Source organism: Bufo bufo, chromosome 7 (genome assembly GCF_905171765.1).
Source record: "Bufo bufo chromosome 7, aBufBuf1.1, whole genome shotgun sequence".
Taxonomy (NCBI): Eukaryota; Metazoa; Chordata; class Amphibia; order Anura; family Bufonidae; genus Bufo; species Bufo bufo.
In genome coordinates, this window is record NC_053395.1 from 36832512 (window position 1) to 36850669 (window position 18158).

The following is an 18158-nucleotide window of genomic DNA, read 5'->3' on the forward strand; positions in this document are numbered from 1 at the left end:
TCACCCCAGGGAAGAAGCTTAACAGACTCCACCGACTATGATGGGATCCGTTCAGTTTCCGTTCAGGATCCTGTCTTTTTACCGGACACAAACGTGCTGCATACAAGGCTTTTTTGGTCTTTCGACAGAATCTGCAACAGAGGCTCCAAACGCAGATTTGAAGGCCTACGTATTATGTATTTTAGTAATTATCACACGTGCCCCCTCACAGTGTTTGCATTTCTTTCTGGCAAAGCTACCTGGTTCTGGCCCGCAAAATTTATACCATGTCTAATGCGGCCCTCAGACGAAAAATGGTCGGGCACCACTGATCTAGACAAAGTTAATACAAGGCACTTACTAATGTATTCTGATTATCCATATTGCATCCTTTGCTGTCTGTATTCATTTTTCCATCACATTATATAGTGCTCCTTTCCATGGTTACGACCACCCTGCAATCCAGCAGTGGTGGACGTTCTCGCGCACAATAGGAAAAAGGACCAGCCTAAGCGTGCTCCCAGAGAGGTCTGCGTGTATTCCTATAGTGTGCTAGATTGCATGGTGGTCATAACCCCTGGAGACGGGCCGTGTATAATGTGATGGAAAAACCACTCCTGTCAGTTCAATAATGGCTCAAATCCTACTTATCACAATCAACTACCTTATGTGTCACCCCCAATTCCTCATAGATTGTAAGCTCTTGCGAGCAGGGCCCTGACTCCTAGTGTTTCAGTTGCATACTATCCAGTTATTTTAGTTTTTGTATATGAACCCTATGAACTTGTAAAGCGCTGCAGAATATGGTGGCGCTATATAAATAAATGTATTATTATTATTAATCAATCCAGCCAGCAAAGGAGGCAACATGGACCATCACAATACATTAGTAAGTGCCTTATATTGACTTCATCTACATGATAAATTCCACTTGCTGAAGTAAGACCACGAGCATCACCAGAGAGACCACGGGAGCTTAGTGAGTTAAATAAGTGGCTCAGAAGATGGTGCAGGAAGGAAACAAGAACCTGTTACATACAAACATCAACCAAGGTAACCAAAAAATAACAGATATTCACTTTATAGGTAATAGAAATTTAAAATGTATTTTCACAAATGCCAGAAGTCTAGCTAGCAAAATGGGGGAGCTGGGGGCTATGGTACTAGAAGACCACATAGATGCAGTTGGCGTGGCTGAGACATGGTTGGACTCTTCACATGACTGGGTTGTTAATGTTGAGGGTTTTACACTACTTAGGAAAGACTGGGTCAATAGAAAAGATGGTGGCGTGCGCCTGTATGTGAGGAGTGATCTGAAGACAAGTGTGAAAGAGGCAATTGTGGGTGCGGATGGTGAGGATGTGGAAACCTTGTGGGTGGAAGTTCAAAGGGATATAAACACTGAAAAAATAATACTTGGTGTAATCTATAGACCCCCTAACATCACAGAGGAGATAGAAACGCAACTGTATAACCAAATAGAGCGGGCGGCACAGGCTGGTACAGTGGTCATAATAATGGGAGATTTCAACTTCCCAGACATTGACTGGGGTCATATTTCTGTCTGAAAATTCCTCAACTTGCTGCAGGACCACTTTATGGGCCAGTTTGTAGAAGCTCCCACTAGGGGCGATGCTCTGTTGGATCTGGTCATTTCTAATGATGCAGAGCTTGTTGGTAATGTTACTGTTCGAGAAACACTAGGTGATAGTGACCACAATATAATTATATTCCCCCTACACTATAAGAAGCAAACTCTGTCAGGCAGAGCAAAGACACTGAATTTTAAAAAGGATAATTTCCCTGGGTTGAGGGCAGCATTTCAGGGCAGCTACTGTCACATAATAATACTGAGGATAAATGGGAGAGCCAGGGGCGTTGCTAGGTTAAAACATTCGGGGCCTGAACCCCTAAAGTTTTGTCCCAGGCCTCGAATGTCCTGCCTGCCTGCTAGATATTAAGGACAGCAATACAATTTAATCTAATGCCCTGCAAAAGCCGAAGGACCTGTGATGACATCACAGTCCATGTGATCAGTTCTTAATGCAGTAGCTGAAAAGGACCTGCGATGATGTCACCGTCATGTGACCAGTGCAGGAGAGGACGGCTCAGCAGTGAAGAGAAGTCCTGGGAAGAAGCTGTGGTGAGGTCTGTACATGAGGAGAGGTAAGTAAAGATTACTCAGTGTGAGAGGCAGAGCAATGTTGGGAGTTGTAGTTATTTAACTGGGGCTGTATGTTAGGGCTGAAGGGAGGAAAGTTTATTTACATGGGACAGTGAGGTGGAGTGATGTTATTTACATGGGACTGAAATTTGGAAGTGGCTGGGGTAGGGTGATGTTATTTACATGGGATTAAAAGTTGAGGGGGGTGATGTTATTTACATGGGAACACATGTTGGAGGTGGCTGTGGGAGGGAGTGATATTATTTATATGGGACTGAATGTTGAGGGGTAATGCTATTTACATGGGACTGCATGTTGGAGGTGGCTGGGGAGGGGGTGATTTTATTTACATGGGACTGTATGTTGAAGGTGTCTGGGGGGTGATGTTATTTACATGGACTGAATATTGAGGGGGTGATGTTATTTACATGGGGACTGTATGTTGAAAGCGGCTGGGAGCGGATGATGTTATTTACGTGGGACTGTATATTGGAGGGCAGGAGAAATGGTGTGATGTTATTTACATAGGACTGTATTTTGGAGGGGGCTGTAGATAGGGATGTTATTTATATGGGACTGTATATTGGAGGGGGCTGGAGAGATGGTGTGATGTTATTTACATGGGACTCCATGGTGGAGGGGCTGAGGAATTTTAATTTCTTAGGACAGTAAACGGAGGAATAAAACTACAGGGGGCACTGCAGGGAGCATTATAAATACTGGGGGCACTTCAGGGCGAACATTATAACAGTTGGGGGCGATATAAATACTGGGGGCATTATAACAGTATGGGGCGATATAAATACTGGGGGCACTGTGGGGGCATTATAACAGTAGGGGGCGATATAAATACTGGGGCACTTCAGGGTGAGCATTATAACAGTAGGGAGCATTATAAATACTGGGGACATTAGGTGTTCTTATTACTACTGGGGGCTCTATAGGAGGGACTTATAGATCCACATTATTTCTACTAAGAGCACTGTGGGGGTCTTATTACTACTGAAGAGTCTGTAGAGAGCTTTATTACCACTGGGGGAACAATAGGGGGCCTTATTTCTACTGGGGGCTTTGTAAGGGCATTATTAATACTGGAGGGCTGTTCTACTAATGGGGGCACTCTTGGGGAGCACTATCACTGTTGGAGGCACTGTTGGGGGCAGTATTACTAATGAGGGGACTATGAGGGGCACTATTACTATGGGGGGCACTCATTTCCTTCAGGATAGTTTTTGGGGGGTATAGCGAGCAGCAGGATAACACAGTGGGGACTCCAGGTTGTGAGATGATGATAGAAATGTGAGGAAGCTAAGATGTCCATGTGTCACACTGTACAGAGACGAGGCGCGGCTGAGAGAAGTTGTACGGACCAAATGGAGAAGATGACAGAGAAGATCTACATCAGAGGAGACGTCACCTGGGAGGGACTGGATGTGAGCGGTACGTGATGCTGTATAGCAAGTACAGCAAAATGTCTTCAGTGTTAGTGTTTTACGGGGGGGGGGGGGGGGGGGTATTGGTTGGGGGGGTGCGTTTGGTCCATATGCATTGGGGCTTGGGCACCAGATTTTTTGAGACCCTAGCAACGCCCCTGGGGAAAGCATTAAATCCACATTGAGTAATTGCACAAAAAAAGTATCCATTTAGGTAACAAGTATAAACTGCTAAAATTAAACCCCCCCATGGCTTACAGCTACTGTAAAGCGGACAATAAAAGACAAAAAGAGAGCATTTAAAAAATACAAATCTGAGGGGTCAGCTGTAGCGTTTGAAGATTACAAAGGGGGCGAAAGACAGCAAAACAAATCCCAAAAAATTCTTTAAATATATAAATGCTATAAAACCAAGGTCGAGCAGGTAGGTCCCCTAGATAATGGTAAGGGGGGGGGGGTAATGGTAAATGAACAGGGAATGTAAATGGATAGGAGGAAAGAGGGGAAATAAGGAGTAGGAAGGAAGTGCTTATAATTCAGAATCAATAAATAAACGAAGGAGGGAGGATTGAAATCCCAGACTGAAATCCCCGATATGAGATCAAGAAATCAATCTCTTCTCTTTTTTCTATAGAAACCACCAAGACAACCAAGGGGGGGGGGTTATAATTTGTTATTATATATGTATGATATAAGAAAAGAAACAGGATAATGATAGATTCCTGATGATTAATGATAATTATGTAACAAACATTTGTGTATATCTGGGAATTATCACTGTTTATATTTTTGGTTCCCTGTCTGTTCTCTTGTTTTTTTATTTCTTATTTATATGCTGAAAATGAAAATAAAAATAAAAAACCAAGGTCGAGCAGGTAGGTCCCCTAGATAATGGTAAAGGGGGCAGGGGGGGGTAATCGCTGAAGATAAGGAAAAGGCAGAGTTACTAAATGTTTTTTTTTCGCTCTGTATATTCAAAAGAAGAGAAAGGAGCTGATATATGTGGTGCTGGGGCTGTTAGTACATCCCGTAATATACTCAATTGGCTAACTGTAGATAAGGTCCAAGACAAGTTAAATAAGGTAAATGTGAACAAGGCTCCGGGTCCAGATGGAGTACACCGAAGAGTGCTTAAAGGGATTCTGTCATGAGATTTGAGGCCTATAACCTAAACATATGGCCAGGTCCCTACTAATACCCTGAATCCGAAACTGACCTTATTAAATGTGCCTGTGGCTCTATTAGCACATAAAACAGGTTTATATAACCTGTCACTCACCTACCTAATGTGTCCAAGGGGACGTCGCTTCATACAGGGTGCCCGGCTGCAGCCGCCTTCCTACTAGAAATCACTGCCCTCTCTTTCAATAGAGCCGCCTACCTCACCTCATCACCGCCTCCCTCTCCTCAGCCAGATCCCGCGCGTGCGGGGCCATACTACCTCCCCAGTGTCCAATAATACACTTCCGAGCTTGGAAAAGAAGTTTGGATGCAATTTCCCGATGTTGTGGGGCATCAATTTCATCCATCACCCCCAGTATACATGTCTCAAATTGGCTAGGGACTTTAAACCGATGATATTGCTCTATTCTATCATTAACCTTTCCCCAAAACAATATGTGACGAAAAAACAATCTCAGAACGGCCTGGATAAGTCAATGCGTTTTAAAGTTATGAGCACTTAAAGTGACACTGGTCAGATTTGCAAAAAATGGCCAAGTCCTTAAGGTGAAATAGGGCTGAGTCCTTAAGGGGTTAAAGTTTTGTCCCAGGCCTCGAATGTCCTGCCTGCCTGCTAGATATTAAGGACAGCAATACAATTTAATCTAATGCCCTGCAAGAGCTGAAGGACCTGTGATGACATCACAGTCCATGTGATCAGTTCTTAATGCAGTAGCTGAAAAGGACCTGCGATGATGTCACCGTCATGTGACCAGTCTTTATCCATGTCCAGAGTATATGAACATCATCCGCCCCTACTTCTCCACATTTTAAACAACTAAAAATGTTGAGTTTATAACACTTCATTAGTATCTTAGGGGAATGATACAGACGCTATAGTATATTAAATTGAGTAATCCTATGGGAAAAGTTCTTAGAGACCCTATTTTTCTCCTTTATGGCCAATTCCCAAAACTCTTCTTGCTGGGGATCTACGGTATGTCATCTTTCCATTTGTACATTAAGCTATTGGCTGCTTTATTCTTAGTCTTTTGATGCAGTAAACCTTCATATATTTTTTTTCTAATTTCCTGTATTTTAGGGGCTACATTCAGCTGACTGTAGTCCTTGGGGTTTGGAGTTATTTGGATACCCAGATATTTAACGGGTTCATCAATCTGCTTAATTTCCAATGGTCCAGGTATGAAATTGTTCAGAGGATCAAGCGGGATGCAGGCCGATTTAGCCCAATTTATATTAAGCCCAGCATGTTTAGCATATTGGTCAAATACCTGGAAAATCTTCAAAAGTGAACCGTGTGAGCCTACAAACAACATAATGTCATCTGCATATAGAGCAATTTTTTCCTCATGTTCCCCAAACCTGAAACCCACAATCTCTTCATCTTGCCTAATCATATCAGCTAACGGTTCTATTGCTATTGCAAAAAGCAGAGGGGAAAGGGGGCACCCCTGTCTAACCCCCCTGCAATTTTTTTTGTTATCAGAATATTCCCCGTTTAGTATCACTTTTGCTGAGATTTCGGTGTATAACAATCTTACCCATGATATGAAATTATTACCAAAACCCATCTTGTCTAGTGTTGTAATCAAGAAGGGCCATTCTATAGTATCAAACGCCTTTGAGGCATCTATGGTAACAATCAAGCGTTCACCACAATTTGTGGGTTCCAGCTGGGTGTTCACAAAGTAGCGCATAATATTATCAGTTGTAGTTTTGCCCGCCATAAATCCTGTCTGATCCTCATGAACAAGCCCCGAGACCAAACCTCTAAGTCTAGTTGCCAAAATCCTAGCCAATATTTTATCAGTATTAAAGTTCTGCATCTTGGTAGTGATAATCTCTGTGCTACATCCCCTAGGGCAGGGATCTCAAACTGCGGCCCTCCAGCTGTTGCAAAACTACAACTCCCACAATGCCCTGTTGTAGGCTGATACCTGTAGGCTGTCCGGGCATTGTGGGAGTTGTAGTTTTGCAACAGCCGGAGGGCCGCAGTTTGAGATCCCTGCCCTAGGGGATGTAGCACTGGGGGAGTCACTTATAGAGAAGGATTTGGGTGTCCTTGTGGATGGCAGATTAAATAATAGCACACAATGTCAATCAGCTGCTACTAAGGCCACCAGGATACTGTCATGCATTAAACGAGGCATGGACTCGCAGGGCAGGGATGTGATATTACCACTTTACAAAGCGCTGGTGCGGCCTCATCTGGAATATGCAGTCCAGGTCTGGGCACCAGTCCATAGAAAGGACGCACTGCAGCTGGAGAGCGACTAAAATGATAAGAGGAATGGAGGGTCTTAGTTATGAAGAAAAAAGTTAAAAGAATTGAATTTATTTAGGGCTCTTTCACACCTGCGTTCTTGTCTTCCGGCATAGAGTTCCGTCGTCGGGGCTCTATGCCGGAAGAATCCTGATCAGGATTATCCTAATGCATTCTGAATGGAGAGAAATCCGTTCAGGATGCATCAGGATGTCTTCAGTTCCGGAACGGAACGTTTTTTGGCCGGAGAAAATACCGCAGCATGCTGCGCTTTTTGCTCCGGCCAAAAATCCGGAACACTTGCCGCAAGGCCGGATCCGGAATTAATGCCCATTGAAAGGCATTGATCCGGATCCGGCCTTAAGCTAAACGTCGTTTCGGCGCATTACCGGATCCGACGTTTAGCTTTTTCAGAGTGGTTACCATGGCTGCCGGGACGCTAAAGTCCTGGCAGCCATGGTAAAGTGTAGTGGGGAGCGGGGGAGCAGTATACTTACCTTCCGTGCGGCTCCCCGGGCGCTCCAGAGTGACGTCAGGGCGCCCCAAGCTCATGGATCATGTGATCACATGGATCATGTCATCCATGCGCATGGGGCGCTCTGACGTCATTCTGGAGCGCCCCGGGAGCCGCACGGACTGTAAGTATACCGCTCCCCCGCTCCCCACTACTACTATGGCAACCAGGACTTTAATAGCGTCCTGGGTGCCATAGTAACACTGAACGCATTTGGAAGACGGTTCCGTCTTCAAATGCTTTCAGTACACTTGCGTTTTTCCGGATCCGGAGTGTAATTCCGGCAAGTGGAGTACACGCCGGATCCGGACAACGCAAGTGTGAAAGAGGCCTTAGTCTTGAGAAGAGACGTCTAAGGGGGGACATGATTAACCTATACAAGTATATAAATGGGCCATACAAAAAATACAGTGAAAAACTGTTCCATGTAAAATGCCCTAAAAAGACAAGGGGCCACTGCCTCCAACTGGAGAGGAAAATGTTCAGTCTCCAGAAGCGTCAAAGCTTCTTTACTGTAAGAACTGTGAATCTGTGGAATAGACTTCCTCAGGACGTGGTCACAGCAGGAACAGTGGACAGTTTTAAAAAGGGTTTAGACAAATTCTTAAAAGTAAAAAACATTAATGCTTATGAAAACCTGTAGAAATCTGAGTCTCACTTCCTTCTGGGATTCGCGTCCCCACCTATCTCTTGGCTGAACTTGATGGACGTATGTCTTTTTTCAACCGTATCAACTATGTATATCCACCCCTTTAAAGGGTTGTGGTTTTGGTCCGCATCCGATCCGCTTTTTTTGCACATTCATCTCAATAGGGATGCAAAAGAGGCGGACGGTGCACCCGCGTGCTGTCTGCATCCGTAAGTCCCTTCTGTGGCCCCGCAAAAAAAAAAAAAGAAGAAGAACATGTCCTATTCTTGTCCGTTTTGCAAACAAGGATAGAACGTTTGTGAAGAAGTGAAAAAAAAACAAAAAAAAAGTCAGCATGCTCTTGGCCGGTATCCATGTTTTGCAGATCCGCAATTTGCAGACCGCAAATACAGATACAGCCGTTTGCATGAGCCCTACCGGGAGTCTTTCGCCAGGGACCTCCCTATCCAATGGTTTGCTCAGACACATCACTGTGGTTCACCTGATTAAAAGGCTGTTTATCCTTTGTTGATCCAAGGCTTGTGTGAGCCTAAAGCCTCATGCACACGATCGTTCCGTTTTTTTGTGGTCCGCAAAAAAACGGAAGCCACCCGTGTGCCTTCCGCAATTTGCGGAACGGAACGGGCGGCCCATTGTAGAAATGCCTATTCTTGTCCGCAAAACGGACAAGAATAGGACATGTTCTATTTTTTTTGTGGGGCCACAGAACGGAGCAACGGATGCGGACAGCACACACGGAGTGCTGTCCGCATGTTTTGCGGCCCCAGTGAAGTGAATGGGTCCGCATCCGAGCCGCAAAAACGGCGGCTCGGATGCGGACCCAAACAACGGCCATGTGCATGAGGCCTAAGCAAAATCGTAACTGTCAGTACCCCGGCTCCCTCACCTCTCCTCCAGTGGCACACCACCATTCTTCTGCTATCTGGCCTTCTATTGTATAGCATCGCAACATCCACAGGACACACAGGGGCCACCAAGCATATCATGTAGAAAGGGACATAAAAAGAGGAATGGGCTCGTTTTGAAGCATGGGGTCACCAGCCTTTTTTGGGGGGAATTTATGGCACTGGAAATCAGTTCATCTGAATGGAGACTTTTTAGTGGCAAACACATGGATTTCTGCAAGTCTCATTCAAATTAAATTTCTGCAACAATATCCGCTGCATGTGAAGTCACCTATAGACCCTTAAAGGGCATCTGTCAGCAGTTTTGTCCCTATGAAACTGGCTGACCTGTTACATGTGCACTTGAAGACATCTGTGTTGGTCCCATGTTCATATGTGCCCGCATTGCTGAGAGAAATGATGTTTTACTATATGCAAATGATCCTCTAGGAGCAATGGGGGCGTTGCCGTTACACCTAGAGGCTCTGCTCTCTCTGCAACTGCCGTGCTCTCTGCACTTTTATAGGTACACAGGTACAAATCTGCTTACTAATGCCCTTTGAAAGGGTTGTCCAGGACTAGAAAAACATGGCTGCTTCTTGCAAAAACAGCATCACACCTGACTATAGGTAGGGTGTGGCATTACAGCTAAATCCCATTCACTTTAATGGGGTTCAGTTGTAGTACTGGAAACAACCCATGGAAAGGGGAGGGGCTGTTTTTGGAATAAAACCGCCATGTTTCTGTAATCTTGGACGACGCTGTTAAAGCGTTCCCTTTGTTATGGTAAACGGATGCTTATTGCAGTTTGAACGCACATGCAAATGAATTGTTAGGAGCCCTATTCCTTCGGCGCACCCTTATTCCTTCCCTCCGCTCACTGAAGCCCTCCTATCCCTTGGTGATTGGCAGGGCCAGGCGACTGAGTACTGCTCTTGCCTGACCCAGTGATCTTGCGCATGCGCTCTGCGGCAAAATTTTGTTGCACGCAAAATTTGCTACTCTCCAGGGCAGGAGCGAGATGTACTGCACATGCGCCAAAATGTTGGCACCCAATGCATGTGCGAGATTACGAGATACCTGGCCCTGTCAATCACCAAGGAGCAGAGGGAAGGGACAAGGGTGCACCGAAGGGCAAAGGTGCTCCGAAAACATTTGCATATTTATTAAAACTAATTTTTCTGCTCATTGAAGTGAAAGGCAACGCTTTCAACGTCTCTGTAAGCACTGTATGGCGCTATGCATAGTTTAATGAGCAGGGGCGTTGCTAGGGTCTCAAAAGATCTGGGGCCCAAGCCCCAATGAATATGGCCCAGTTCTCTAAGTCGCCCCCCCCCCCTCCCCCTACACACCGCATTTTGCTGTACTTGCTATACAGCAGCACATACCTGTCACATCTAGAGCCTCCGGGTGACGTCTCCTCCGATGTAGATCTTCTCCGTCATCATCTTCTCCATTCGGTCCGGACACTTCTCTCAGCCGCCTCGTCTCTGCAGAGTGTGACACACGGACATCTTAGCTTCCTCACATTTCTATCATTATCTCCCAACCTGGAGTCCCCACAGTGTTATCCTGCTGCTCGCTGTGCCCCCCAATACCGCCAGATACTATCCTGAAGAAATAATAGTGCCCCCATAGTAATACTGCCCCCTACAGTGCCCCAAACTGTGATAATGCTCCCCAAGAGTGCCCCCATTAGTAGAAGAGCACTCCAGTATTAATAATACCCTCACAGGGCCCTCAGTACAAATAAGGCCCCCCCTATTTTTCCCTCAGTGGTAATAAAGCTCTCTACAGACCCCTCAGTAGTAATAAGACCCCCACAGTGCTCTTAGTAGAAATAATGTGGATCTATAAGTCCCTCCTATAGAGCCCTCAGTAGTAATAAGAACGCCTATAATGTCCCCTGGATTTGCAGTGCCCCCTGTTGTTATATTCCCGCCTCCACCATACAGTCCCATGTAAATAACATCACACCATTTCTCCTGCCCCCTCCAAAATACACTCCTATGTAAATAACATCCCTCTCTATCTACAGCCCCCTCCAAAATACAGTCCCATGTAAATAACATCACCTCCTCCCCAGCAGCCTTCAACATACAGTCCCAAGTAAATAACATTGCCCCCTGAACATTCAGTCCAATGTAAATAACCTCAGTCCCTCCCACAGCCGCAATCAACATACAGTCCCAGGTAAATAACATCACTGCCTCCCCCAGCCACCTCCAACATACAGTCCTAGGTAAATAATATCCCCCTCCAACATACAGTCCTATGTAAATAACATCACTCCCTCCTACAGACACTATCAACATACAGTCCCATATAAATAACATGACCCCCTCCCCAGCCACCTCCAACACACAGTTCCATGTAAATAACATCCCTCCCTTCAGTCCTAACATACAGTCCCAGTTAAATAACCACAACTCCCAGCATTGCTCTGCCTCTCCCCTCACTTACCTCTCCTGATGTAGCAGACATCCCCTCAGGTTCTTCACTGCCGCCCTCTGCTGCACTGGTCACATGATGGTGACATCATCGCAGGTCCTTCTCAACCACTGACTGTTTTACTGGTCACATGACCAGTGATGTCACCACAGGTCCTTCAGCTCTTCCACCGCATTAGATTCAATTATATTGCCGTTGTTCTAACAAAAATCCTTACTCGTGAAAATACCTTCCCTCTCGTGACTTCCAGATCTCCTTACCCCTGAGGGCGCACACGCGGTGTCCGTGAGTCAGCGCTCCCTGTAATTTTACCTTACCCGCGCCGTGGTAGTGCGCTTGCGCTGAGGCGCACACCCCCCGGAAGTCACGACGGGTAAGGTATTTTCACGAAGTAAGGATTTTTGTTTGAACACCGTCCAGTGGATGGCAATACAGTTGTATCTAGCAGGCAGGCAGGACATTCGGGGCCTGGGACAAAACATCAGGGGCCCAGGCCCCGAACTAGCAACGCCCCTGTTAATGAGCAACACAAGGCGACAGACGCCCTCAAAGCGGTATTCCAGTTTTGGCACGTCCTGTGGATAGGGGATAACTATTAGATCCGACCACAGGGACCCCAACCGATCACCGAGACTCGGGACACCCCGAAATGAACCACGTGGCAGGTCGGGCATGCACAGTGCTCATAGAGATGAATGGAGCTGCAGTATGCATGCCTAACCAGCCGCGTGGTTCATTTTGGAGGGCCCCGATTCTCAAGTTTGGTGGGGCCCCCACCAACCTAATATGGATTATTGTTTAACTTGCCACAAGTGAAAGCCCCTTTTTAAACCTACCATGTATTCGGGACACACTGGAGGTCATTTATCAAACTGGTATAAAGTAGGGCTGGCTTAGTTGCCCATAGCAACCAATCAGATTGCACCTTTCATTTTCCAAGGGAGCTGTGAAAAATGAAAGGTGGAAGCTCATTGGTTGCTCTGGGCAACTAAGCCAGCCCCACTTTACACCCGTTTGATAAATGACCCCCACTATTCGTGCAGCAGAGTTCCCCTTTAAATAAAATTCCACCACTTACAAACAGGAGTCTAGGAAAACTGTGCGACAACCTTACAATTTACCATATGGGTTGTCACCCAGCTTTCCCAGAAACGGATAGGAATAAGAGGACGCCACAATGATTTGAAGGCACAGATACGTTTATTTTTTAGGAAGAAACGCATTCAAGAGCATAATGTGAACGGCAGAGAGAAAGTGACGGGATATGGAGCGTGAGACGTAAACAGAGCGCCCCCGTCCCAGTCCCCGCACCACCTCACTGCAAAATGGAGGAAACAAACAAGGAAACGAAGACGCTTTTTCTGTGAATGAGGAGGAGGAGGAGGCGGGGAAGGGCGTGCCCACGCTGGCGTAAAAAGCACCCACGTCATCCAATCAGCGGCGGGCGCAGGACAGCCTCAGCCAATCCGGCGCGGCGTCTTCCTCTGAAGCTCCTCCCTTCACCACCACGAACATTGTTGTGGAGTGACGTCAGCTCCAGACGATGCGGGCGGCCATTACTGTTGGCTGCTGTGTGATCCTTAAAGCCATCTGAGGAGAGGGGGAGAAGGCCATGGCCAGGACCACTAGCCAAGTGGTGAGGACCCCCGGCTTGTTTTTTGGGGAGGGGGGCAGGAGGGGTTCGGGCGGGAACCGGCGGGGCTGGGGAGAGTGTGAGAAGCTTTCCTGAGGGAGAGAGGTGTGCGCAGCGGCGGCGGCAGCAGGCCTCTCCCCTCCATAGATGCAAGGATGGGCATCTACCCCTGTGTGCAGAGTCTGTCAGCTGCCCCCACATGGAGAGGAGGTGCTGCCAGCTGACAGGCCCTGGCAGGGTGAGGGTGATGGCACTGCCTGCGTCTTCCTTGCCTTGTTTCTATGGCAGACCCCCTGTAACCTATAGATTCTCTTACATAACAGCCTCGACCCCCACAGCTACCGCCGCACACCGCAGCACACATGTCGTACACCCGCTGTAAGGGAAAGAAACATGTTCTGCTCGACCGTCTCCACGTAAGCAGGCCGCCTGCTCGTCGCACTGCAGATGATCGCGACTCTCCATTAAGAAGCCGTGGTCGGGACGTGCAGGCGGAATCCTCCCCGGTATACAGGGGGCATGCTCCGTCCTGGTGACCGCTGACTTAAAGGGCATTTCCACTTGGTATAACTTGCGTAAGGAAAAGTTCTGCCACTTTCTAATTCATGAGGTATATTACAATTTGCAATATCTCTGCTTGCTGTTGGCGCATGAGGGCCGTCAAAGGGGTTGGTCCATATGAGACACTGATGGCATATCTCTAGGTGCCTGCTGGGACCCCCCTTCTATCTATAGAACGGAGCCCCTGAAGTGAAGGAGAGCGCACACAGCGCTTGTGCAGCGTGTTCTCCATTCATCGCTCTCTTAGCCCTTAGCAGGGAATGGAGAGCGTACTGCGCAAGCGCGGCCACCTCTCAAATTCACCGCTATGGGACTGCAGAAAATGGGTGAGCGGAGGGTGGCTGCGCATGCGCGGCTGTTGTGTGTTCACTTTGGGGGCCTCATTCTGGAGATGGGAGCCGAGAGTTTGCTTCCCTGGGAGGGCCCCCCAGGCTTGTGGTTGGTGGGAGCCCCTACGATCTAAGGCTCCTTTCACACTCTCGTTTGGTGCGGATCCATGACGGATCCGTTCAGATAATACAACCGTCTGCACCCGTTCAGAACGGATCCGTTTGTGTCATCTGTCACGTAGCCAAGACGGATCCGTCATGAACACCATTGAAAGTCAAATGGAGGACGGATCCGTTTTCTATGGTGTCAGAAAAAACGGATCCGTCCCCATTGACTTGCATTGTGCGTCAGGACAGATCCGTTCCCTTTCCTGTCCTGATGGTTTGCTGCAATGTATCGGTGGAGTGTATCACGTCGGAGATCATAGGAGGTAGTCAAGACTGGATGTGATTGTAGCAAACGCTCAGCTGTGAGAAGTATGGGATGAGTACAGGAATGACGGCAGAGATCTTGGGTTGCCGACAACCTGGTCAGTGGATATGTAATAAATGTCTGGATGGACCCCCACCTATCTGGATGTCGGGGTCCCGTAGTCCTAGAAGCGGCGGGTGTTTGGCTTTGCCGGTTTCTAACCCCCCGATAGTGCTGCGGACAGTGCAGCCATCGCCGTTCATTCTCTACCTTGAAAGTAGCAATCGGCAGCCTCCCCCACTCCAGCTGTTGCGAAACTACAATCCCCAGCATGCTCTATTTGCTCAGCTGCTCATAGAATTTGAATGGAACATGCTGGGAGTTGTAGTTTTAACAGCTGTTCCTGATGCCTGACCTAGCAGATCTGGTCGGTGAATGTCCCGGAGCTGTGACCCTACAGTCCCCCTGTGGATGCGTTTCTGTAAGGCTCTGTTCACATGTGCATTGGGCGTTCTGTTTTTATGTTTCATTCCAGAAGCAGAATAAAAGCTGTGACGGATCCAGATGCCGATGGACCCCCTTGACCTAATGGGAGCCATCGAGTTGTGTCACGTCCGAACGCGGAGCTGTTTTCCTCAGAAAACCTGATGGAATCTGCTGCGGAGACTCTGATTGGGTGTGAGCGGAGCCTCGGGGTACGGGCAGATTACATAAAGGGGTCCTCTATAGCATATACTGGCAGGCAGTGTGCAGCTTTGTAGTGGTCTCCCTGCGCCAGTTATATTTCTATGGAATGACTGCAAGCATTGATACGATATATTTATTTCAATGGAGTTGACATAATAGTGTGCTATCCGCATTTGCGGAGCGCAGCCCCTGATCTTTGGGTCCGCAGCTCCGCAAAAGATAGAACAACATGTCCTATTCTTGTCCGCAGCTCGCGGACAAGAATAGGCATTTCTATAGGGGTGCCGGGCGGGTGTGTTGTGGATCCGCAACACACCACGGACGTGTGAATGGAGACTAAGTATTCCCTTAGGTTCACGTGAACTTGGAGGCCCCTAAAAGAGACTTGAGTGTTCACAGGAAGTCGCTAGGATATGCCCCCCCCATGTCTGCTATGTGCGGGTCCCAGACTCCCACCTCTGAGACCCCCACCTACTCTTAGGCCCCTTGCAGACGAACGTGTGCGGATTAGGTCCGGCTGCGTTGCGAATGCGTTCAGTGAAAAATGTGCGATTTCGCAAACAGTCAGTCAGTTTTGTCTACGATTGCGTTCAGTTTTTAACCGCGCTGGTGCAATGCGATTTAATGCGTTTTGCAGGCGCATGATAAAAAAACTGAATGTATACAAACAACATCTTAGCAGCCATCTGTGAAAAACGCACCGCGGATGCGATTTTCACGCAGCTCCATTCACTTCTATGGGGCCTGCGTTGCATAAAAATAGCAGAATATAGAACATGCTGCGATTTTTCACGCAACGCGCAAGTGATGCGTGAAAACCAACGCACATGTACACAGCCCCATTGAAATGACAGGGGTCCGGATTCCGTGCGGGCGCAATGTGTTCGCATCACGCATTGCACCCGCGCGGAATACTCGCTAGTCTGCAAGGGGCCACCCTACATTAATTTCTATGGGAGTGCCGAAAATAGCAAAGCGCTGCGTCGGCTATTTCCATTAGTCCCATAGAAGTGAACGGAGCGGTGCCCGCGCTTGCGCTTCCTTCCATTTCATTGGGATTTCCGGAAAAAGCCATGTGTGCCACTCTGCTATTTTCAGCACTCCGATAGAAATGAATGGAGGGCGGCTGCGCATGCGCTGTGTGCCTTCTGTCACTTTTTTCGGCTCCATTCTAAGGATAGGTGGGACCCACAACTGTCAGACCTTGGGGGCATGTCCTAGAGATATGCCCCCCTATGTACAAAATGCGCCAACCCCTTTAAGCCTCTCTTCGAGAAAACACGAGACGTGTCAGAGAGACCCCCAAGGAGAGATGTGTACAGATGGTAGATAGTGTGGAGACCACTAATGCTGCCTGTCCTAAGGGAGGTGGAGAATGACACTCGGGGGGGCCCCCTATAAGATGACGGGTACCTCTGAGGGAAGATCGTGGGTGCTGTGGCCACCCACACAGTTCGCCCATGGACAAGATCTGTGAACTTACACAGTATGGACTCATTCACATGACCGTATGGTCGCCGTGTCCGTTTTGCGGACCGCCAAACATGGGCACCGGCTGTGTGAAGTCAGCATCACAGATGCGGACGGACCCATTGACTTGAGTGGGTCCGCATTCTGCAAGAGACAGCAAAAGATAGGACACGGACCCGTAAGCCCAAGGAAGGGCTTCTGATCTGTGTCCTATCTTTTGCCGTATCGTGCAGATCGCAGACCCACTCAAGTCAATGGGTCCGCATCTGTGATGCTGACTTCACACAGCCGGTTCCCATGTTTTGCGGTCTGCAAAACTGACACGGCGACAATACCGTTATGTGAATGGGCCCTAAGGATGGTATATTAATCGTTACTTTGCTTCCCAATAGTCCAGTCCTGACAGCTGCCCCCAAAAAACAAAACGACTTAACATGTGCCCGATAGGACACCGTGCATCCACATGTCCTGTCCATTTCAATAAACTTTATTTATAAAAGCGCTGCGAGCCCTTTAAAGGTGACCGGCTGTGACTCCAGTAACTTTGTGCAGATCCCTATTTGTTTTGCTCTCGTAAACCATGTCCCAGTTCCCTTTCTGGCGAGTGAAAATGGGAAGCGAGTCAGAAGGGTGAAGCCGGCGCTTTACTGAATGGTGTCTGGTTTCTCCAAGTCATTCACAAGTGCATTGTCATTCACGGCGGAGAGGAGCGATCTACTCACGTGCTGCGCGCTGTTATCGGGCAAGTTCCCTCCTAGTTTCTCTCCCACATTTATGGCAGGCGTTGTATGGGATAATTATGGCTGCATGTAACTACTTGTGGATGTGTACAAGGCTCTGGAATGTGGAGGTGGCATTTGCTTGACTTTGCCAGATCAGTTTTCTTAATGATTTTATTTTATATATATATTTTTTTTTATTGTGTATGTACAGTATAAATAAAAATAAAACCCACTTCCTGCAGTATTAAAGGGGTCCTCCCTTCTGGGACATTCATGGCATATCGCTAGGATAGATCATCAAGGTCAGATAGGTGCGGGTCCCACCTCTGGCACCCACTCCTATCTCCAGAAGTGAACAGAGAGCAGCCACCCTCCGTTCGCTGCCATGGGAGTCCCAAAAATAGCCAATCCCCGGCTTGACTATCTCTGGCAGTGCCGTAGCGGTGAACGGAGAGGTGGCAGCGCTTGCACAGTGCGCTCTCCATTCATCGCTATGGGGCTTCCAGAAACAACTGAGCGTGCTCACTCTGCTCTTTTCAGCTCTCTCATAGACATGAATGGAGAGCATGCTGTGCAAGTGCGGTGTGCTCTCCTTCACTTCGGGGTCCCCATTCTGGAGACTGGTACAGGTCCCACCTCTGGGGCCCACTCCTATCTGACATTGATGGCATAATTTAGCAGTATGCAATCGTTGTCACAAATGGGGGGCTTTAAGTGCAACTCTAGTTTCTCACGTTTCAAAGTCTTACCTTGACTTCTGCATGGTCGATGCTTTCTTTGGGCCGTACAGTTAAAGGGGTTGTGTTGTGTTTTTATTTTTATTTT

General features: G+C 47.7%; 1 protein-coding gene across 1 annotated transcript in view; it reads left to right on the forward strand.

The window, feature by feature from the left end:
- The first annotated feature begins 13035 nt into the window (after positions 1-13035).
- Positions 13036-18158, forward strand: part of PDPK1 (3-phosphoinositide dependent protein kinase 1) — a 50267-nt gene continuing 45144 nt past the window's right edge. The window contains exon 1 of the mRNA XM_040439364.1: positions 13036-13155. Within this exon, the coding sequence (XP_040295298.1) occupies positions 13132-13155 (24 nt within the window). The 5' untranslated portion in view covers positions 13036-13131. The remainder of the gene's footprint in view (positions 13156-18158) is intronic.